The sequence below is a fragment of the Pteronotus mesoamericanus genome, unplaced genomic scaffold (genome assembly GCF_021234165.1).
Source record: "Pteronotus mesoamericanus isolate MK-2021 breed Mesoamerican mustached bat unplaced genomic scaffold, CSHL_Meso_final contig_130, whole genome shotgun sequence".
In the NCBI taxonomy this organism is placed as follows: domain Eukaryota; kingdom Metazoa; phylum Chordata; class Mammalia; order Chiroptera; family Mormoopidae; genus Pteronotus; species Pteronotus mesoamericanus.
In genome coordinates this window covers 13753163-13767978 of record NW_026555060.1, presented here as the reverse complement: position 1 = coordinate 13767978, position 14816 = coordinate 13753163, and the positions used below count along the sequence as shown (strand labels likewise).

Genomic DNA, 14816 nt, shown 5'->3' with positions numbered 1-14816 from the left:
GCCTTTTCAGAAGCTATAAGAAAAGGGATCAAGCTGTGACTGAAAGTCTCATTTTCCATTTTAAGGTTCTCTTATTATTCAACTCAGATTGCCCACAGTTTCTTTTGCAGCAGATAAATTAACTTCTGAGTCCTGCTGCTTGCTGCAGAGCGGCTTACAGTGCCTTGGCCGGCCGCATGACAGGTGAAAGTTCTGGCCCAAGGACAATCGGTCCTTTCAGCTCAGATTTACTTTGTGTTCCCGCATTTTCATTAGAACAAAAACACAGTGTAGCGCCGTCAGTCTGAAGGGGGAAAAAGTTATTCAGAAGCTGAAAAAGAGAGGGGTCTCAGAGAAAGGAACGGCTGCAGATCCTGGCTCTGGAAGGTACCCTCATAAAACGGGGCCCTTCACAGCTGAGAAAGGCCTGTACCTGTCCCTGCAGAGGGTGACGCATACTGTCCTTTTCCCAGATAAGGATGAGAAGCACATGCCATGGAGTCTTCCTGGTGTTCTCTTTTCCTCTTTCCACTCACCCGTGATTCTCATTTCCAGACTCTCCAGCACGCTGTAGCTTGCGAGAAGCCCCCTCTGCATTTACTCTCGGGACTAGGTCATCTCTTTTTGTTTGTTCATTTTGGTGAGATATACATAGCATAGTATTTACCATTTTAATCATGTTTAAGTGTACAGTTCAGTGGCACTAAGGACATCCACACTATAGTGCTGGGTTCTCTCCTGTGAGATCTAGAGCTGAGAAAGATTATGAAAAACTCAAAGCTCTGGCACTGACTGGCCTTAGGCAAATTGCTCAATCCTTCTGTTTCCTGATCTGTGAAACAGCTATTACGCCGATGCTGCGGGGTTCTCGAATGGATGAAATAAAAAGCAGACCTGTAAAGGCCTTTGAGTAGAGTCCTGGCAGGCATTACATGTTATCTGTTACAGCTAGTCATAGTCTGCAAGCCAAACATGCAAGATTGAAATAGCTTCTGAGCCCTGGCTGGTGTGGCTCAGTTGGCTGGAGTGTCATCCCGTAACCGAAAGCGTGCAGGTTTGATTTCCGATCAGGGCACATACCTAGGCCGCGAGTTCAATCCCCAGTCCGCGCACATAGGATCCCCAGCCTGGGCACCCATGGGAGGCAACCGATCAATTCTGCTCTTTCATATCAATGTTTCACTGTCTCCCTTCTCTTCCTCCCTCTCTCTCTAAAAGCAATGAAGAAAATGTTCTTGGGTGAGGACAAAAGAAAAAAAACTGTCTAAACCTTATATGAAATCACACTATACTAATTCACAATATATTATCCTTCTAAATAACAAGGATCTGAACCCTATATGAAATCACCCTGTATTAATTCACAATATACTATCCTTTCAAACAACAAGTAGAAGTTAGAAGTCTTAAAAAACATATTGAAAATAATTTGATAAGAATTATGAAAGGAATTGTACTTGACTTTTTCCCTCTATTTAAGTGAGCAAGTCACTGTTTTTATATATTCTATTTTTAGGAGATATCCTAATTCTACACATTTTATTTGCCTGCAGTTTGCTTCCTAACTTTCTGTCCAATATACTCTGTTCTCAAACTTCAATATGAATAAAAATCATCCAGAAAGAATGTTGGAATGCAGATTTCTAGGCCCCGGCCCAGAGATTTCAGTTCAGTGTGTTGGGAGCCCGGGACCATGAGTTTTGTGGAGTATCAGCGTGGCTTGGGGATCCCACATGGAGAAATCCTCCTATGGTAAAAATAAACATTTTTGTCAATATTCCGGAGGGCCCTTAATTTATTCACTGTGCTCCAGAGGTATATGTTCTAGTTTTACTACATTTTTCATGCATTATTTTATAAAACTCTACATTTTCACATAAAAGTCTTCAACTATGATGTAATAATTACTCTGAACATTGATACTGCAGCTGTAAAAGTGATGCAAAATCTAGCCCTTGGATGCTCACAATTTTTTTTAAATGTATGCATTTAACATTTAGTTTCAGCCACCTCATTGATAGTATTAACAAGATACATACAATACATAGATTTATACAAACTCTTCTTAGAGAGCACGCGCATATCTGTGAATCCTTCGTAACCTTGCCCTTTCCTGCCTGGTTAAGCTGGCTCCCTCTCCAGAAATGCCCTTTCTACTTCTCTCTGTCCTTAGAAGTTGCCAAGCCTCATACTCTGTGTTGTGATTGACCTACAGTTTGTTAAAATTAAAATTAGTGCCACATTTATAAAAATCCAGACTTCAAGGTTCTCTTGATAAGCAGGAGCTCCAGCCAGAGTGGGTCCCCTCCTGGAGGTGGGACACGGGCTCCACCTTCACCCCAGTCCCCAGCTCTTCCCAGTGCATTAGAGTCTCCCAGCCTCCAGCGTTTGCCTCGTTTCTAGGCCATGAAATTTCACAGTCAAATGATACCGTGACCTTTGCTCGTGTTTTCAATCTGATGTTTGTTTCCTCATCGATGGTGCACTATGGGGGGAAAAAAGGGTGTTTTACTTCTGCCCAGTTGTGAGGTAGGCGGCACTTGGGGCACCCTCGTAAGGCGCTTGGTTGACAGGTAGCACATGCTCTGGCTCCCAGTTGTTCTTACAGGTACAGCTTCTCACTCCAGCAAGATGGTGAGTTCCTTGCAGTAGCGAGCATGGTGATGAAGACTAACGGATCTGATCTTTTACTATTTTATTTAGAACTTTTACTTGGATAACAAAGGAAAAAAAGAAAGCAAGGACACAAATGAGAAAATGAATGCTAAGAACAAGGAATGCTTACTTGAGGTAAGTTTAATTTTGCAGAATAGGAGAAAAGGAGAGAATGTTAATTATATCTATTTTTAAATTATTTGCATCTCAGAACAATGGATGATTCTGAGACACACTGAAATTTAACCTGGGTTTTAAAACCACATTATTACGAAAGTATAGCTATTTAGATAATTAAGTTGGTTTTTTAAGTCAATAGTCAAAGGTATGGCTTTAAACAATATCTTACTCTTCATGAAGTTGGATTAGTAATTCTTGACTAAAAGATTTATGAATCTGCCTAAAATTCATCTCCTAACATTCCTTATGATTCATCACTGAAGCGCACCACAAAAGTCAGAGGAATGATTTCCCCATCTGCTCTACAGTGAATTCTAAGGTGTTCTTCCTGCAGCCAGGTGTGGAGGGAAGTCAGAGACCTGATGTGACGCTAGCTCTGCCTGTGACATCTGCCTGTGTTATTGGGCAAGTCCAAGAACCTTGGTTCCCAGAATCTTACTGAATTCTTACAGAGATCAAAGCGGGGAGTGGAAGCACAGTGTGTCAACTGCTGTACCGATGTCTGTGATTATCACCGTAGGGCTGTCTTCCAGAAGTTCATTGAGTGGTTGATTTTTTGAAACTCCTAATGAGTTTTCACACAGCAGCTATGCTACAAATCCAGGCTGCGTCCCGTAGGTGGTCAGAGGGTGCCCAGGTCACAGTCATCGATGGGCAGCCATGCAGGAGCCCCGGGCAGTTTTCTTTGCCCTTGACAACTGTGTTCCGATTTAGTAGATTTTGGGTTTCTCTTGATGAAACAGAAGACCTGGTGATGCGTGGGCCCGCATTCCCACCTGGAGTCCGTTCGCTGACGCTGAGGAGTGCCGGCCCCCCTCACCAGGGTCTTTCCCAGGTTCCCGAGCATGTTTCTGTTCCCCCCAGGCCCTCCCAGCTCTGTACCAGAGGGTCAGGTACCAGAACCTTGCTGCCGCACCCGAGGTCCTGGAAACACGGGACACGTTCTGGGTCCTGGCACCAGGATCACAGTGGACATTTCCCAGGGGGACCCAACAGTGTGAGTGGGGACATTCTTTCTGCATTTGCCAAACAGAGTCCAGGTTGAGCAGGGGAAGTCAAGGCATCAGGTGTCCCCAGCAGCAAGGAGATTCAGGTTCTGAGCATAGGTACTGAGTAGTGACGGAGACTGACAGGCGTGGGGGGCGGGGCGCTGTGGGCGCTCCCCTCAGGCCACTTGTTTTCGGCGCCTGCACAGCAGCTGCTGTCAGGAGGGACTGGTTATGCCTTGATTCACACAGTTGCCTGAAGAGTTCTTGTTAAAGGACTTAAGCAGTGTTTTAAAAGCGTCTTATGCTATGAAAAATCAGCACCATCCAGCTTTATAATTTGGCCCAAAAATCTGATTGGATTTAAGAGATATTGACAAGTCAACTGATACTAGCCAAATACTAGCTAAATTTGGAGAAAACTGGGGGATAATTCCAAAATATGGAATTTTACTACATTGCCTTTTAAAAGAAATTTACTAAGAATTATAAATCTACCCTGACTTGTGTGGCTCAGCAGGTTGGGTGTCATCCTGCACACTGAAAGGTCGCCAGTTCGATTCCTAGTCAGGGCACATGCTTGGGTTGGAGGCCAGGTCCCTGGTTGGAGGTGTGTGAGAGGCAACTGATCAAGGTTTCTCTCACACATCAATGTTTCTCTCCCTTTCTCTCTCCCTCCCCTTTTCTCTAAAAATGAATAAATAAAATCTTTTTAAAAATTTTAAAAAGATTTATAAATCTATGCAAGTATGCAAGTTGTGACATATGAAAATCTACACCTAGAAAATCTACTTCAGCACTAACTATCCTTTCAGTACCACAGTGCTAATGATTGCCTCCTTCATTCCTTGATAAGAAAAACACCCCAAGAATAAGTCATTAACTTATACATATTTTATTATAAAATTATGTATTGTAATTTTCTGTTCCTTAGCAGTGAAATAGTAATTTTTTTGCTTACAGGAAATGTGATAACTTTTTTATTCATCAACTTATAATAGTAGTAGCCTTTAACACTTAACTGTTACAATAGACCGAATTCCCGTTCACAGCCTTCCTCATGCAGTTGGCGCTATTATCACCCTGCTTTTACAGGTGAGGAAACTGAAGCTGAGAGCCCTGCCCCTGCCACAGAGCCCAGTGCCCAGGGAGCCCGTCAGCCTGGCTCAGGGGCCCGGGCTCGTAGGCGCCACGGAGTGCTCCCTCTCTTCAGACAAACAGCATGCAGCATAAACTTACGCTTTCAACCAGATCTGTAGACAAAAATGAGCTTTAGCTTAAAGGCTAGTTGCCAGTTTGTTTAAATGCAAACAAAATGTGTTTTCTCTTTCACGTGTTTATATCGTTGAAATCTCAATTTCAGGAAAGTTTCTGTGGAACATCCGTTATTGTGCCAGAACTCGAAGGAGCCCTTTATTTGAAAGAAGATGGAAAGAAATCCTGGAAAAGGCGATATTTTCTTTTACGAGCTTCTGGAATTTATTATGTACCTAAAGGGAAGACTAAGGTCAGAAAGCAAAAAACAAACAAACAAAAAAAACTAGCAAAAAAAGCATTTCATGAAAGTGAAACTAAAGCAATCCTCAGGTGGACATTTAAACACACTCTCTTTTGTCGTGAGAATGATGTTACTACAGTTTTATACAAATATATACCCTATTGGTACAGAATTACAGAAATCCTTTTGCAGTTTTTCCCATAGCACTCTCTTGAAGGTGAAGAATTTTATCTATTTTTAAGTCATATTTCAAAAGTTATGGCCAAAGCATTTTTCTAGAGATTAATTTGTTACTTTATGTTTCTATTCCTGAGGACTTTTCCCCCTGTATTTATTCTCTTGTTTTATAGTCATTATAGTAAAACTTCTTTAACTGAAATCATAGAGGTAAAAGAGGTCTTGATAGATCTTCATTTAGCTCTCAGGCCTTATCCTTTGAACAGTTAAGTTGATCCCTAAGGTTACTGTGTGCATTCTCCTGTCTAATTTAGCAGGGGACTTTGGACATCATTCAGCTTCTATTTGGTGGTCTAGGATTAGTACCTTAAATCTACAAGCATATAATAAGTCCTTCTTGGAAAGGTAATTTTAACTCTCATTCTGACCATTAGCTTTCTCAAAGGCCTTTCTTTGAGGCTCAGGGCATTTCCATCTTTTGTTTACCTTTTTAAAACTTTAGACTATCTCTCTCACCTATATCTGGGGTAAACCGAAACATTTTGCCTTCCCTACCCATCAAATGGCATATTTACAAATTGCAGCCTTCTTCTGAGAGGCTTGACCCGCAATCCCACGCTGATGGAGTCATGCCAAATATCCAAGGCTACTCCCAGAATCTGTTCGAAGACGCTGCTATGTCTGTCGGGATGCAGGGGAGGCATCATGGGGGATACTCAGTCCGGGGCAGCTACTGCTCCTACTTAGTCTCAACCTTGGAGCTGACGCTGTTCCATCCGTGCCATCTCCAGTCCTGTCCCAGGCTGGGGACATAACAGTTGACCCATGAATAATTTGTTTTATTTTAGAAATGTTATATCTTTGGCATTTACATACAAATGAGACATAAATAAATCTACCACAGACAACACACTAAGTGATTAAATTAGAAGTGTTCACAGTGGAACAAGACAAGGGTAATTTCTGTCATGGCTGCTGTTAACACTGGAGTGGAGGAATTACCCAGGAAGCCAAGAAAAAGGATAAGAAATATAATTATTGGAAAGAAAGGTAAAAATTCTCTTTATTCACAGTATAAGACACTCAACTGAAACGCTATTAGGACCAAATAATTTACGGAATAAGAAATTGTTTTCCTTTACACAAACAATATGCTAATTAAAATGTAATACAAAAGGTTCCATGCATAATAGAAACAAAAAATACAAAACAGCTAACAATCAACAAGAAATGTTGAAGACATATGGTGTAAAATATAAAATTTAATAAAGAAAGTGAAATAACTGAATAAATAGAAATGTTACTAGATGAAAAGATATTAATTCTCCCCCCCCCCAACTTTCTATATGTTCAATACTAAGAAAAATTTCAATTGAATTCTTTTTACTTGAAGTGACTGGTTCTAAAATTAATCAGAAAGATTACACCCCCAAAATTATGAAGAACATTGAAGTAGAAGTCCTCCTCCAAAAAAACATTAGATAAATACAGGATGGGTGGAGACAATCACAGTGGATGAACGGAGAGCCATCTAATGTAAAGGAAGTGAAAGAAAGCATTTTACAGCAGCAGGGAGAGAATTTGGCTTCAATAAACAGCATTGAAATAAATGTATACCCACTTGAAAAAAATCATTCCCTGCCTTATAGCATGTTCCAAATTAAATTCTAGAAGAAATATATTTAGGAAAAAGAGAATATAAAACCTTAGAAGAAAATATAGATTAATACTTTCATAATGTGGGAATGGGAAAGTCTTCTTAAGCAAGACTAACAACTCAAAATTACAAAGAGAACATTGACAGGTTTTACTGTATGAAGTTGTTCTTATTTCCTCATGGCCACAGGAAATTAAAGACCAGCCCTAGAGCCAGAGAGTATATTCGCAGCCTGTATAACCAACTACGAATGTCCATAAAATAGAAAGACTTCAGCAAATCCATAAGAAAAGGTTATACCTACTCTTAAAAAAACAGCAAAGCTTATTTAGTGAGAATTGACAGAAAAAGAAATATCAGTGGCCACTGAATATTTCAAAAATTGCGCTATCTTACTAAAATCACGGAAATGTAAATTAAATAGTGAAATATGTCTTCCCATGAGATTGATAAAATTAACAATACTGATAATTTCCAAATTTCAGCAGGAGTGGGTAAAAAACAATGGGCACTTTCTTGCACAGAGATTGGAATGTAAATTGGTATGAAACAGTATTTATAGTCCAATCTCACTCATATTTTAAAAGTTGTGTATGTGTAAGTATATATATGTATGTGGGTATGTATACACATATGTATATAAATGCTTACCCAAAACCAGTTGGAAGAATACTACTAAACTATTAACAAGAGTACTTATGGGAACAAGATGGAATTAGAAAAAACAGTGAGGAAGAAAGATTCTTCACTTTATTATATGTGTATGTAAGTTGTTCTTTAAAGATGGATATGTTTTATTTTTCTAATTAAAAAATTAAAACTTTGAAAATCCAGGAGAAAATATCATACAAAAAAATGAACAACCATAAATAAAGGAATAATTGTGCAGTGAGGTATAGCAATTCTGCCCTCCACTCTTTATCCACTAACTAGGTAAAAATTATGGGGCGTGATGGGGGAGAGTAATAGAACAAATTTGATATTGAAGTGTAACCAAATATGTAGATTAGAGGTTGCAGTCTTCACAACGCATGCTATACATGGAGGAGAGGTTTCTGTTTCCATAGCAACACTGTCAGCCCTTAGAGAGAGAGCGTGAAAGGAATCTTTTTTCCTCCTGAAGAAGTGCATGAAGTGTGTGCTAATTTGCTGAGCATCAGATTTGCCTCTCATGGTTCCTCCTGAAGGGGACTTATTTTCCTTAATGCTCAATCATGAAATCCATCACTGACTTAGAATGGCAGAAATCAAAATGAAATCTCTGATGAGGTGGCTGGTCACCTTGTCTTGGCTGTACCGATACTGATGTCTCAAACTCAATCCGCCGCTCTGACCTGGGAGTCTGTGTGGAGGCGCAGAACAGGAGTATAATTTTCCCTCCGCTTCCGGGCCTGTGGCACGCTGTTTTGCCTTGGGTGAACTCTTCTGCTTCCTAAAATGCTGGCTGGGCTTTTAGAAGATGAAACAAGGTAGATGCTTCAATCAATTACCTAAAATTCAATATTTTTCTACTAAAATGCCGTCCCCAGTTGTGCCATTAAGAACAACTTTGGAAAACTATTAACTGTCAGCTGTGCTAAGGTTATTTTTCTCCTTCTCTTTCAGACATCTCGAGACCTGGCATGCTTTATACAGTTTGAAAATGTCAACATTTACTATGGGATTCAGTGTAAAATGAAATATAAAGCACCCACTGACTACTGCTTTGTTTTAAAGGTATGGTGTAATAGGTCCTTACTTTATGTCTGTAAGCAATTTGAGTTAATAATTCCTTTTAAGGAAAAGAATGTTAAATGTTATATAGTTAACCTCAAGTATAATAAGCTTTTTACTGTAAACCAAAATAGGAAAGGAAGAACATTTCTACCGGTTCAGGTTAGTATTTGAGTCTAAAACTTTGAAGAGAATATGCCTGACAGCACAGTGATTACCGGAGGGACAGGGAGGGGCGGGGGGTGCTGGCAGAAGCGGGAAATGGCAGTGGAAGGAGACTTCGCTCAGGGCGGTGAACACCCGATGCGCAATACGGATGATGTGCTGTAGAACTGTACACTTGAGACATATATAATTTTATTAACCAGTGTCGCCCAATAATTTCAATTAAAAAAAGGAAAAGAAAAAAAGTAAAATGAATCTGCCTGGGCTTCTGCATCACTTATGAAAATGGAAGCTCTACATTTTGAGCAAATTTTATGTACAATTTTACTGATAATACTGAATAAAATTTTCAGTTCTTTATTTTTTGAACGCTTACTCCACTGTGAGAAGTTTTTAGAAATTAGGAAGTTGACCAGATTTCCTAGAAAAATACAGAAAATACAAAAAAAAGGGGAAATTTTTTTCTGTATGGTTTTTGTTTTTTTCTTAATCAAATACAACAATTAGGCTCAATCTTATTTAATAATTTTGACTTCTAAGTGACCCCTCCCTGAACATGTACTCTTTATTTATGATGATGGGTGATGGGGATCATCATCCTCAAATAGTTGGTTGAAGTGATTGGCTTCATTGAGGGCTCAGGATACTGTGTGGCTTTCATTGAGACCTTCATGGTCCTCCTTGTCATTACTCAGCATCCACATTCAACACAGATAATAGTAACAGCAACCACTGTACTAGCTCAGTCAGCCTGACACTCCCCAGTATTTCTCAACTAGGGGCATTTTGCCCCCCAGGAGACCTTTAGCCATATCTAGAGACATTCTCTTCTGACATGGCAGGGGTGGGGGCTGTGAGTGCTCTCATCTGATGGGCAGAGGGCCCGGACACCGCTAAATGTGCTGCCGTGCGCAAGGCAAGCCCACAACAAAGGAGTAGCTGCCGGCACACGTCAGCAGTGAACAGCTGAGCAGCCTGCCCTAGGCAGAGCAGTCCCCGGATCATGGCTGTAGAGGGGCTGGGGGAAGAGAGAGAGCAAGAGTCATTCATTCGTTCTTTGATCGAGTATTTGCAGAATGCCAGCTACCTGCTAGGCACTGCCTCAGGTACTGGGAATACAGAAGGGAATCAAATACTTGATAATCCCTGGCCTTGTGGAGTTTACATTCAGTGTGAGGGAAATGGCAATAAGCAAAAACATGTATGTAATGTGGTGTCAGGGAATGATAAGGCTGTGGATGTGAAGCAGGGTAGGGATGGCCGTGCCAGGGCAGGGCCAGCAATTCCTTGGATGAGGTGGTCCTGGAATGGCTCTCAGAGGGAGAGACCTGGGACCAAAAGATGTGAGCAAAATGAGTGAATGAGAATCACCTTGAGGGGACCATCCTGGGAATGAGAAAAGGCCCCCTGAGGTCAGGGATCAGGGGGAAGAGAGAGAGTGAGGAGCATGCCCCGCTGACTTCAGGTTCCTGCACTTCTTTCTCTGTTCCTGGCACAAAAAGGGTAATGAGAATAATGGCAAACACTTATATAGCATCTAGAATGCATGTTTCAAGAATGCACTATATTACCTCATTTAACCCTTTTATCGACCTTATGAGGCGAGAGCCATGTTTCTCCCGAGTTCGTAGATGTGGAGCCTGAGCCAGGATGAGGAGCCAGTTGGTGGCTCAGAGGCTGCCACTCTCTCAGACACTGTTTACGAGGAAAGGAAATATCTTCTCTTACCCACTGTACCCCTGCTGCCAGCATCCTTGAACTAGAGCGTTCCTATCTGACCCTCGTCTGGATTCCTGAGACCCTGAGATATTACCTAAAGGAGGCCCTCATTTTCACACACTTCGTCTCCAAAACTTTGCCACATGTCTCAAGCAGAGAGAAGGGTTTGTAGAGAGGTTTGAAAAGCTAGTCAGTAAACTGACTGAATCACAGTCAGGGGAAAGAAATACTGTTAGAAATTCAGATGCCAGGGTCTGGACCCAAAATGTTTTAAGGACAGAGCCCAGGAATCTTCATTCTTCCTAAGCACAGTCAAGTTTGGCGCTCAGAGCGTTAGAAAGTGTCCTATCTCTAAATGTCAACAGTGCGGTGACGTTTGGTTGGTGATGAAATTCCCTTCCAAGGAGACAAACAGGATGAAAGTTGTCAGAAGGAGCAAGGGCCCCAAGGCCAGGGCCAGGGCCAGAGGCCGGAGCAGGGCTGTCCAGCAGAAGAAAGACAAGATTTCAGACCTTACAGTCCCCAAGACAGGACTTTAGGCACAGTGAACAGACTCAGTTTCTGGTGCTGACCCACACGTTTGGGACCAGGTCCTAGAGTCATGGCTTGAGATGAATCACAAGACTGGCACACAGGTTACCCTGGTGTCGCTGAGAACGGCAATGCTGTGACCCAGGACATTGGACTAGAACTTCTGAAGCCCACAGGTCCCAGGCCCATGTCTCCAGGAAAGAGTTGGGGGCCTCCCCACCGAGGAAGGCGGCCTCCGGTCCCAGGCAGGAGGAGGAGGAGCCAGCAAGCATCATGATCTAGGAACCAACAGGGGTCAGGAGCAACCCTCGAAGGACATGTATTTCCTTTTTTCTCAGGACAATGAGCAGTTCTGTCCTCAAGCCAATTTCTTCATATGCAGACACCCTGCTCATTTTGCTCTTTTGCACGTTTTTCAGTTCCTTCCCAAAATTTTGAGAATTTTCATTAATTTGCTGAGTATGAGGCTCTCTTACAGTTTGGAGAACTTAATTTGTTTATGAACATGTTGGTCACTTATTTCCCTTTCTGTCCACAAGGAAAAAAAAATCATTCATTCCTCTCTCTCTAAAAAAGAAAAAACTCAATAAATAAAGATTTTTTAAAAATTCTTCATATTCAAATAGTTCATTAGGATAAGCAGATTTACAGAATTCAAAGAATGTGTACATACCTTTCAAAAGGAATTCAAGCTATGGAGAAGCATGTTAAGAGGCTGCATGATGGACAGAGACCGACTGGTACATCCAGCCCGGAAGGTTTTTATTCAGTATGTGCTCACTGATCATGGCGGTCCACAGGGGCTCCATCAGAAAGATTGGAATTTGAGTCCTGGCCTTGTGACTATAACCTGTCAGGTGGTCAGCCCTCTCTCCACCCTCACCAAATCCTTCATTCCGCAGTGCCTCGCAAGACAGTCGGTACCGTCGCCCACTAGGTTGGTGTCCAGGGCTGCCAGAACCAAGCACGACGAACTAGGTGACTTAGAAATGTATTCTCTCACAGTTCAGGAAGTCAGAAGTTCCCATCAAGGCGGGGCTGGTTCCTTCTGAAGGGCCCTGCAGGAAAAATGTGTTCAGTGCCTGTCTCCCAGCTTCTGGCAATTTCCAGCGATCCTTGACATTCCAGGGCTCACAGCCGCATTCCGCTCGTCTCTGCCTCCAGTATCTCCTGACCCTCTTCTGTCCGTGTCTGTGCTTTTGCTCCTCTTCTTACAAGGACACCAATCAACAAAGATTCCATTTCGGGCTTCGGCACATCTGCGGAGGGAGCACAAACCCGTAACGCCCACCTACGTCTCCAAGCTAGAAACAGAGAAATCGCCCTTGAAGCCCCTTCTCTTTCCTTTCTCATCCAAGCCATCGCCAAGTTCTGATTTTCCGTCAGAGGCATCTCTCATCCAGCCCTCTGTCTGTTCTTCCTCCTCCCTCCGGGCCACCCTCCACGGAGCCACCAGTTCTGCCTGTATCACTCTGCTATTTTAACGTGTCTGCTGGACCCGCTGCCTGGAGGACAAGTCCAGATGCTAGCCTGACACGAGGCCCTGGACGCCGACTTCTGTCCAGCTTATTTTCTGCCTCTCCTTTCCATGGCTCCCAGGGCTCAGCCACACAGGCTTCCTAGGTGTTCCTTAAATGTATTACAACATCTTAGCACTTCTTCCAAGGAACCTTTCTCTGCCTTCGTTTTCAAACTTTTACTATGAAATTTGCCATGTCATAAAGTAATCATGTATTTGTTCGTATGTGTCCTGCACCCAGAAACAACCCCGGGAGCCCCTTGCTACTTACACTGTGAGCCTCTCTTACTCATCTTTATTTACTCGGGGGTTGGTATATTTCCCAGCACCCAGAGGTATTTGTTGAAAGTGTGGGGCCTCAGTCCCAGTTACGGTTCTGCCACTCTCCTTGGACTTGGACAAATGGCTTACCCTCCTGGCCCTTGGTTTCCTCATTTGTAAGCTTAGGGGACCTGTAAATTCCCTTTTAACAGTAATGTTCTGCGATTCCCCAACCTCCATGTTCTGCTCTGAGCTCCTCCCTTTTTGTGGTCAGGAACAATCAAACCAATTGCAGAAGAGTCTGGCTAGTGGAACTGAACCAGCATTTTTCCTTAAACCACTTTGCAAATGGTTTTTCAACAAAAGGCTCAGTTAGGCAGTAACCCCTTGGCAAGGTCCCAAGATGTGACCAGAGAACCAGCACAGTGATTTGCTATAAGACGTCCTGGGAACCAGGAAGGAGCCTGGGGCCCACTAGCAGCTCATCTTAGAACCATAAAATCTGAGGATTGCAAGACACCTTAAGCTCATCATCTGATGCTTATTCTGCTATACGTGTTTGTAGCACGCATGCGGTACAGGAAAATCAGTGAGACTCGCCCCCACGAATGTTGGAGAAAATGAAGCAAGATCTATCTGTACACCCGCCTCCTCATCTTAGCAGGAGCCACTGTTAGAACTAAAGTTCAAGAGTCCTTGCCTTTGTTTTATGCTCAAAAGCCATATGTTTAAGGAGGGACTTACATTTCACTCTACTTGGATGAAATTGTTTAGTGTGCTGTTCAAGTGGATACCTCTGCACAGACCATTGCTTTGTGCTCTTCACGGCAAGCTCAGTGCCCGTTACCGTCTGCTCCTGGAAATCTGGGTCTCACATGGCAGGCACCAAAAAAAAATACATAAATAACCCCAGATTTTTAGGATAACAAGGCCAAGGGAATAATGTGAACTTTTTTAATTTCTCAGAAAAAAATAGCTGCTTCCTAAGAACTATTATAAACAAATTCCTGAAAAGATCCATGTTTACCATTCTTACATGACAGAACAAGAGGGTTGTTGTAAGTTGGGGATCTGCGTTTCTGGTACTAAAAGAGAAGGGCTTTGGTTTGGTTTTGTGAGCTCTGTTGCTGAAGGGAGTGCTTCGGGCATTTGCGGAATGTCACATTCCATTCAGGGAATAAACCCCCAGTTTAGTGTATTTTTCATCAGTGCGGCCTGATTAATTAATATAACAAATCCTTTTTGCTATTAGGCCACATTATCTGAGCTGATAGACAGTTTCAGTTTTAAGGAACTCCAAAAAGGATGCTTAGTTAGAGTAACATTTATACAAATAAAATCTACTAATCAGATTAATGAGGTATCCTGAGCCTCCCGTGTTGTTAGGCATTCAAAGCACTTTCAAAGGTGTTTGCTGCCATCTTCCGGCAAGAATGAAAAACTACAGGCAACATTCAGGAGCCTACCTTGGACTCAGGAGAGAGGGGAACCTGTTGTACCTAAATAAATAGGAACTGACTGTTCTTCAAGTGCTGCTGACACAAATTCTGAGGGCTGAGGGACCTCCATGAAGTGAACAGTTTATATAAAAATAAAAGTATAAAGGTAGACTTTCCTCAATTGGCTGAAAGCAGTAATTCTTTATAATTTCTGAATTTTTCTGAAGCGTCTTTAGAGTCTGGAATTTTAGCTTAATAGCTTGATATGAATGCATGAATTCTAAGGGGTAGGACAAGAGATCCCAAGGTTCTAGAGGGTCATGGGGTAAAATACATA

General features: G+C 42.2%; 1 protein-coding gene across 1 annotated transcript in view; it reads left to right on the top strand.

The window, feature by feature from the left end:
- The window catches only part of APBB1IP (amyloid beta precursor protein binding family B member 1 interacting protein), an 86302-nt gene that overhangs the window by 56360 nt on the left and 15126 nt on the right, over positions 1 to 14816 (top strand). The window contains exons 8-10 of the mRNA XM_054592507.1: positions 2683 to 2769; positions 5164 to 5307; positions 8738 to 8848. Of these exons, the coding sequence (XP_054448482.1) occupies positions 2683 to 2769; positions 5164 to 5307; positions 8738 to 8848 (342 nt within the window). The remainder of the gene's footprint in view (positions 1 to 2682; positions 2770 to 5163; positions 5308 to 8737; positions 8849 to 14816) is intronic.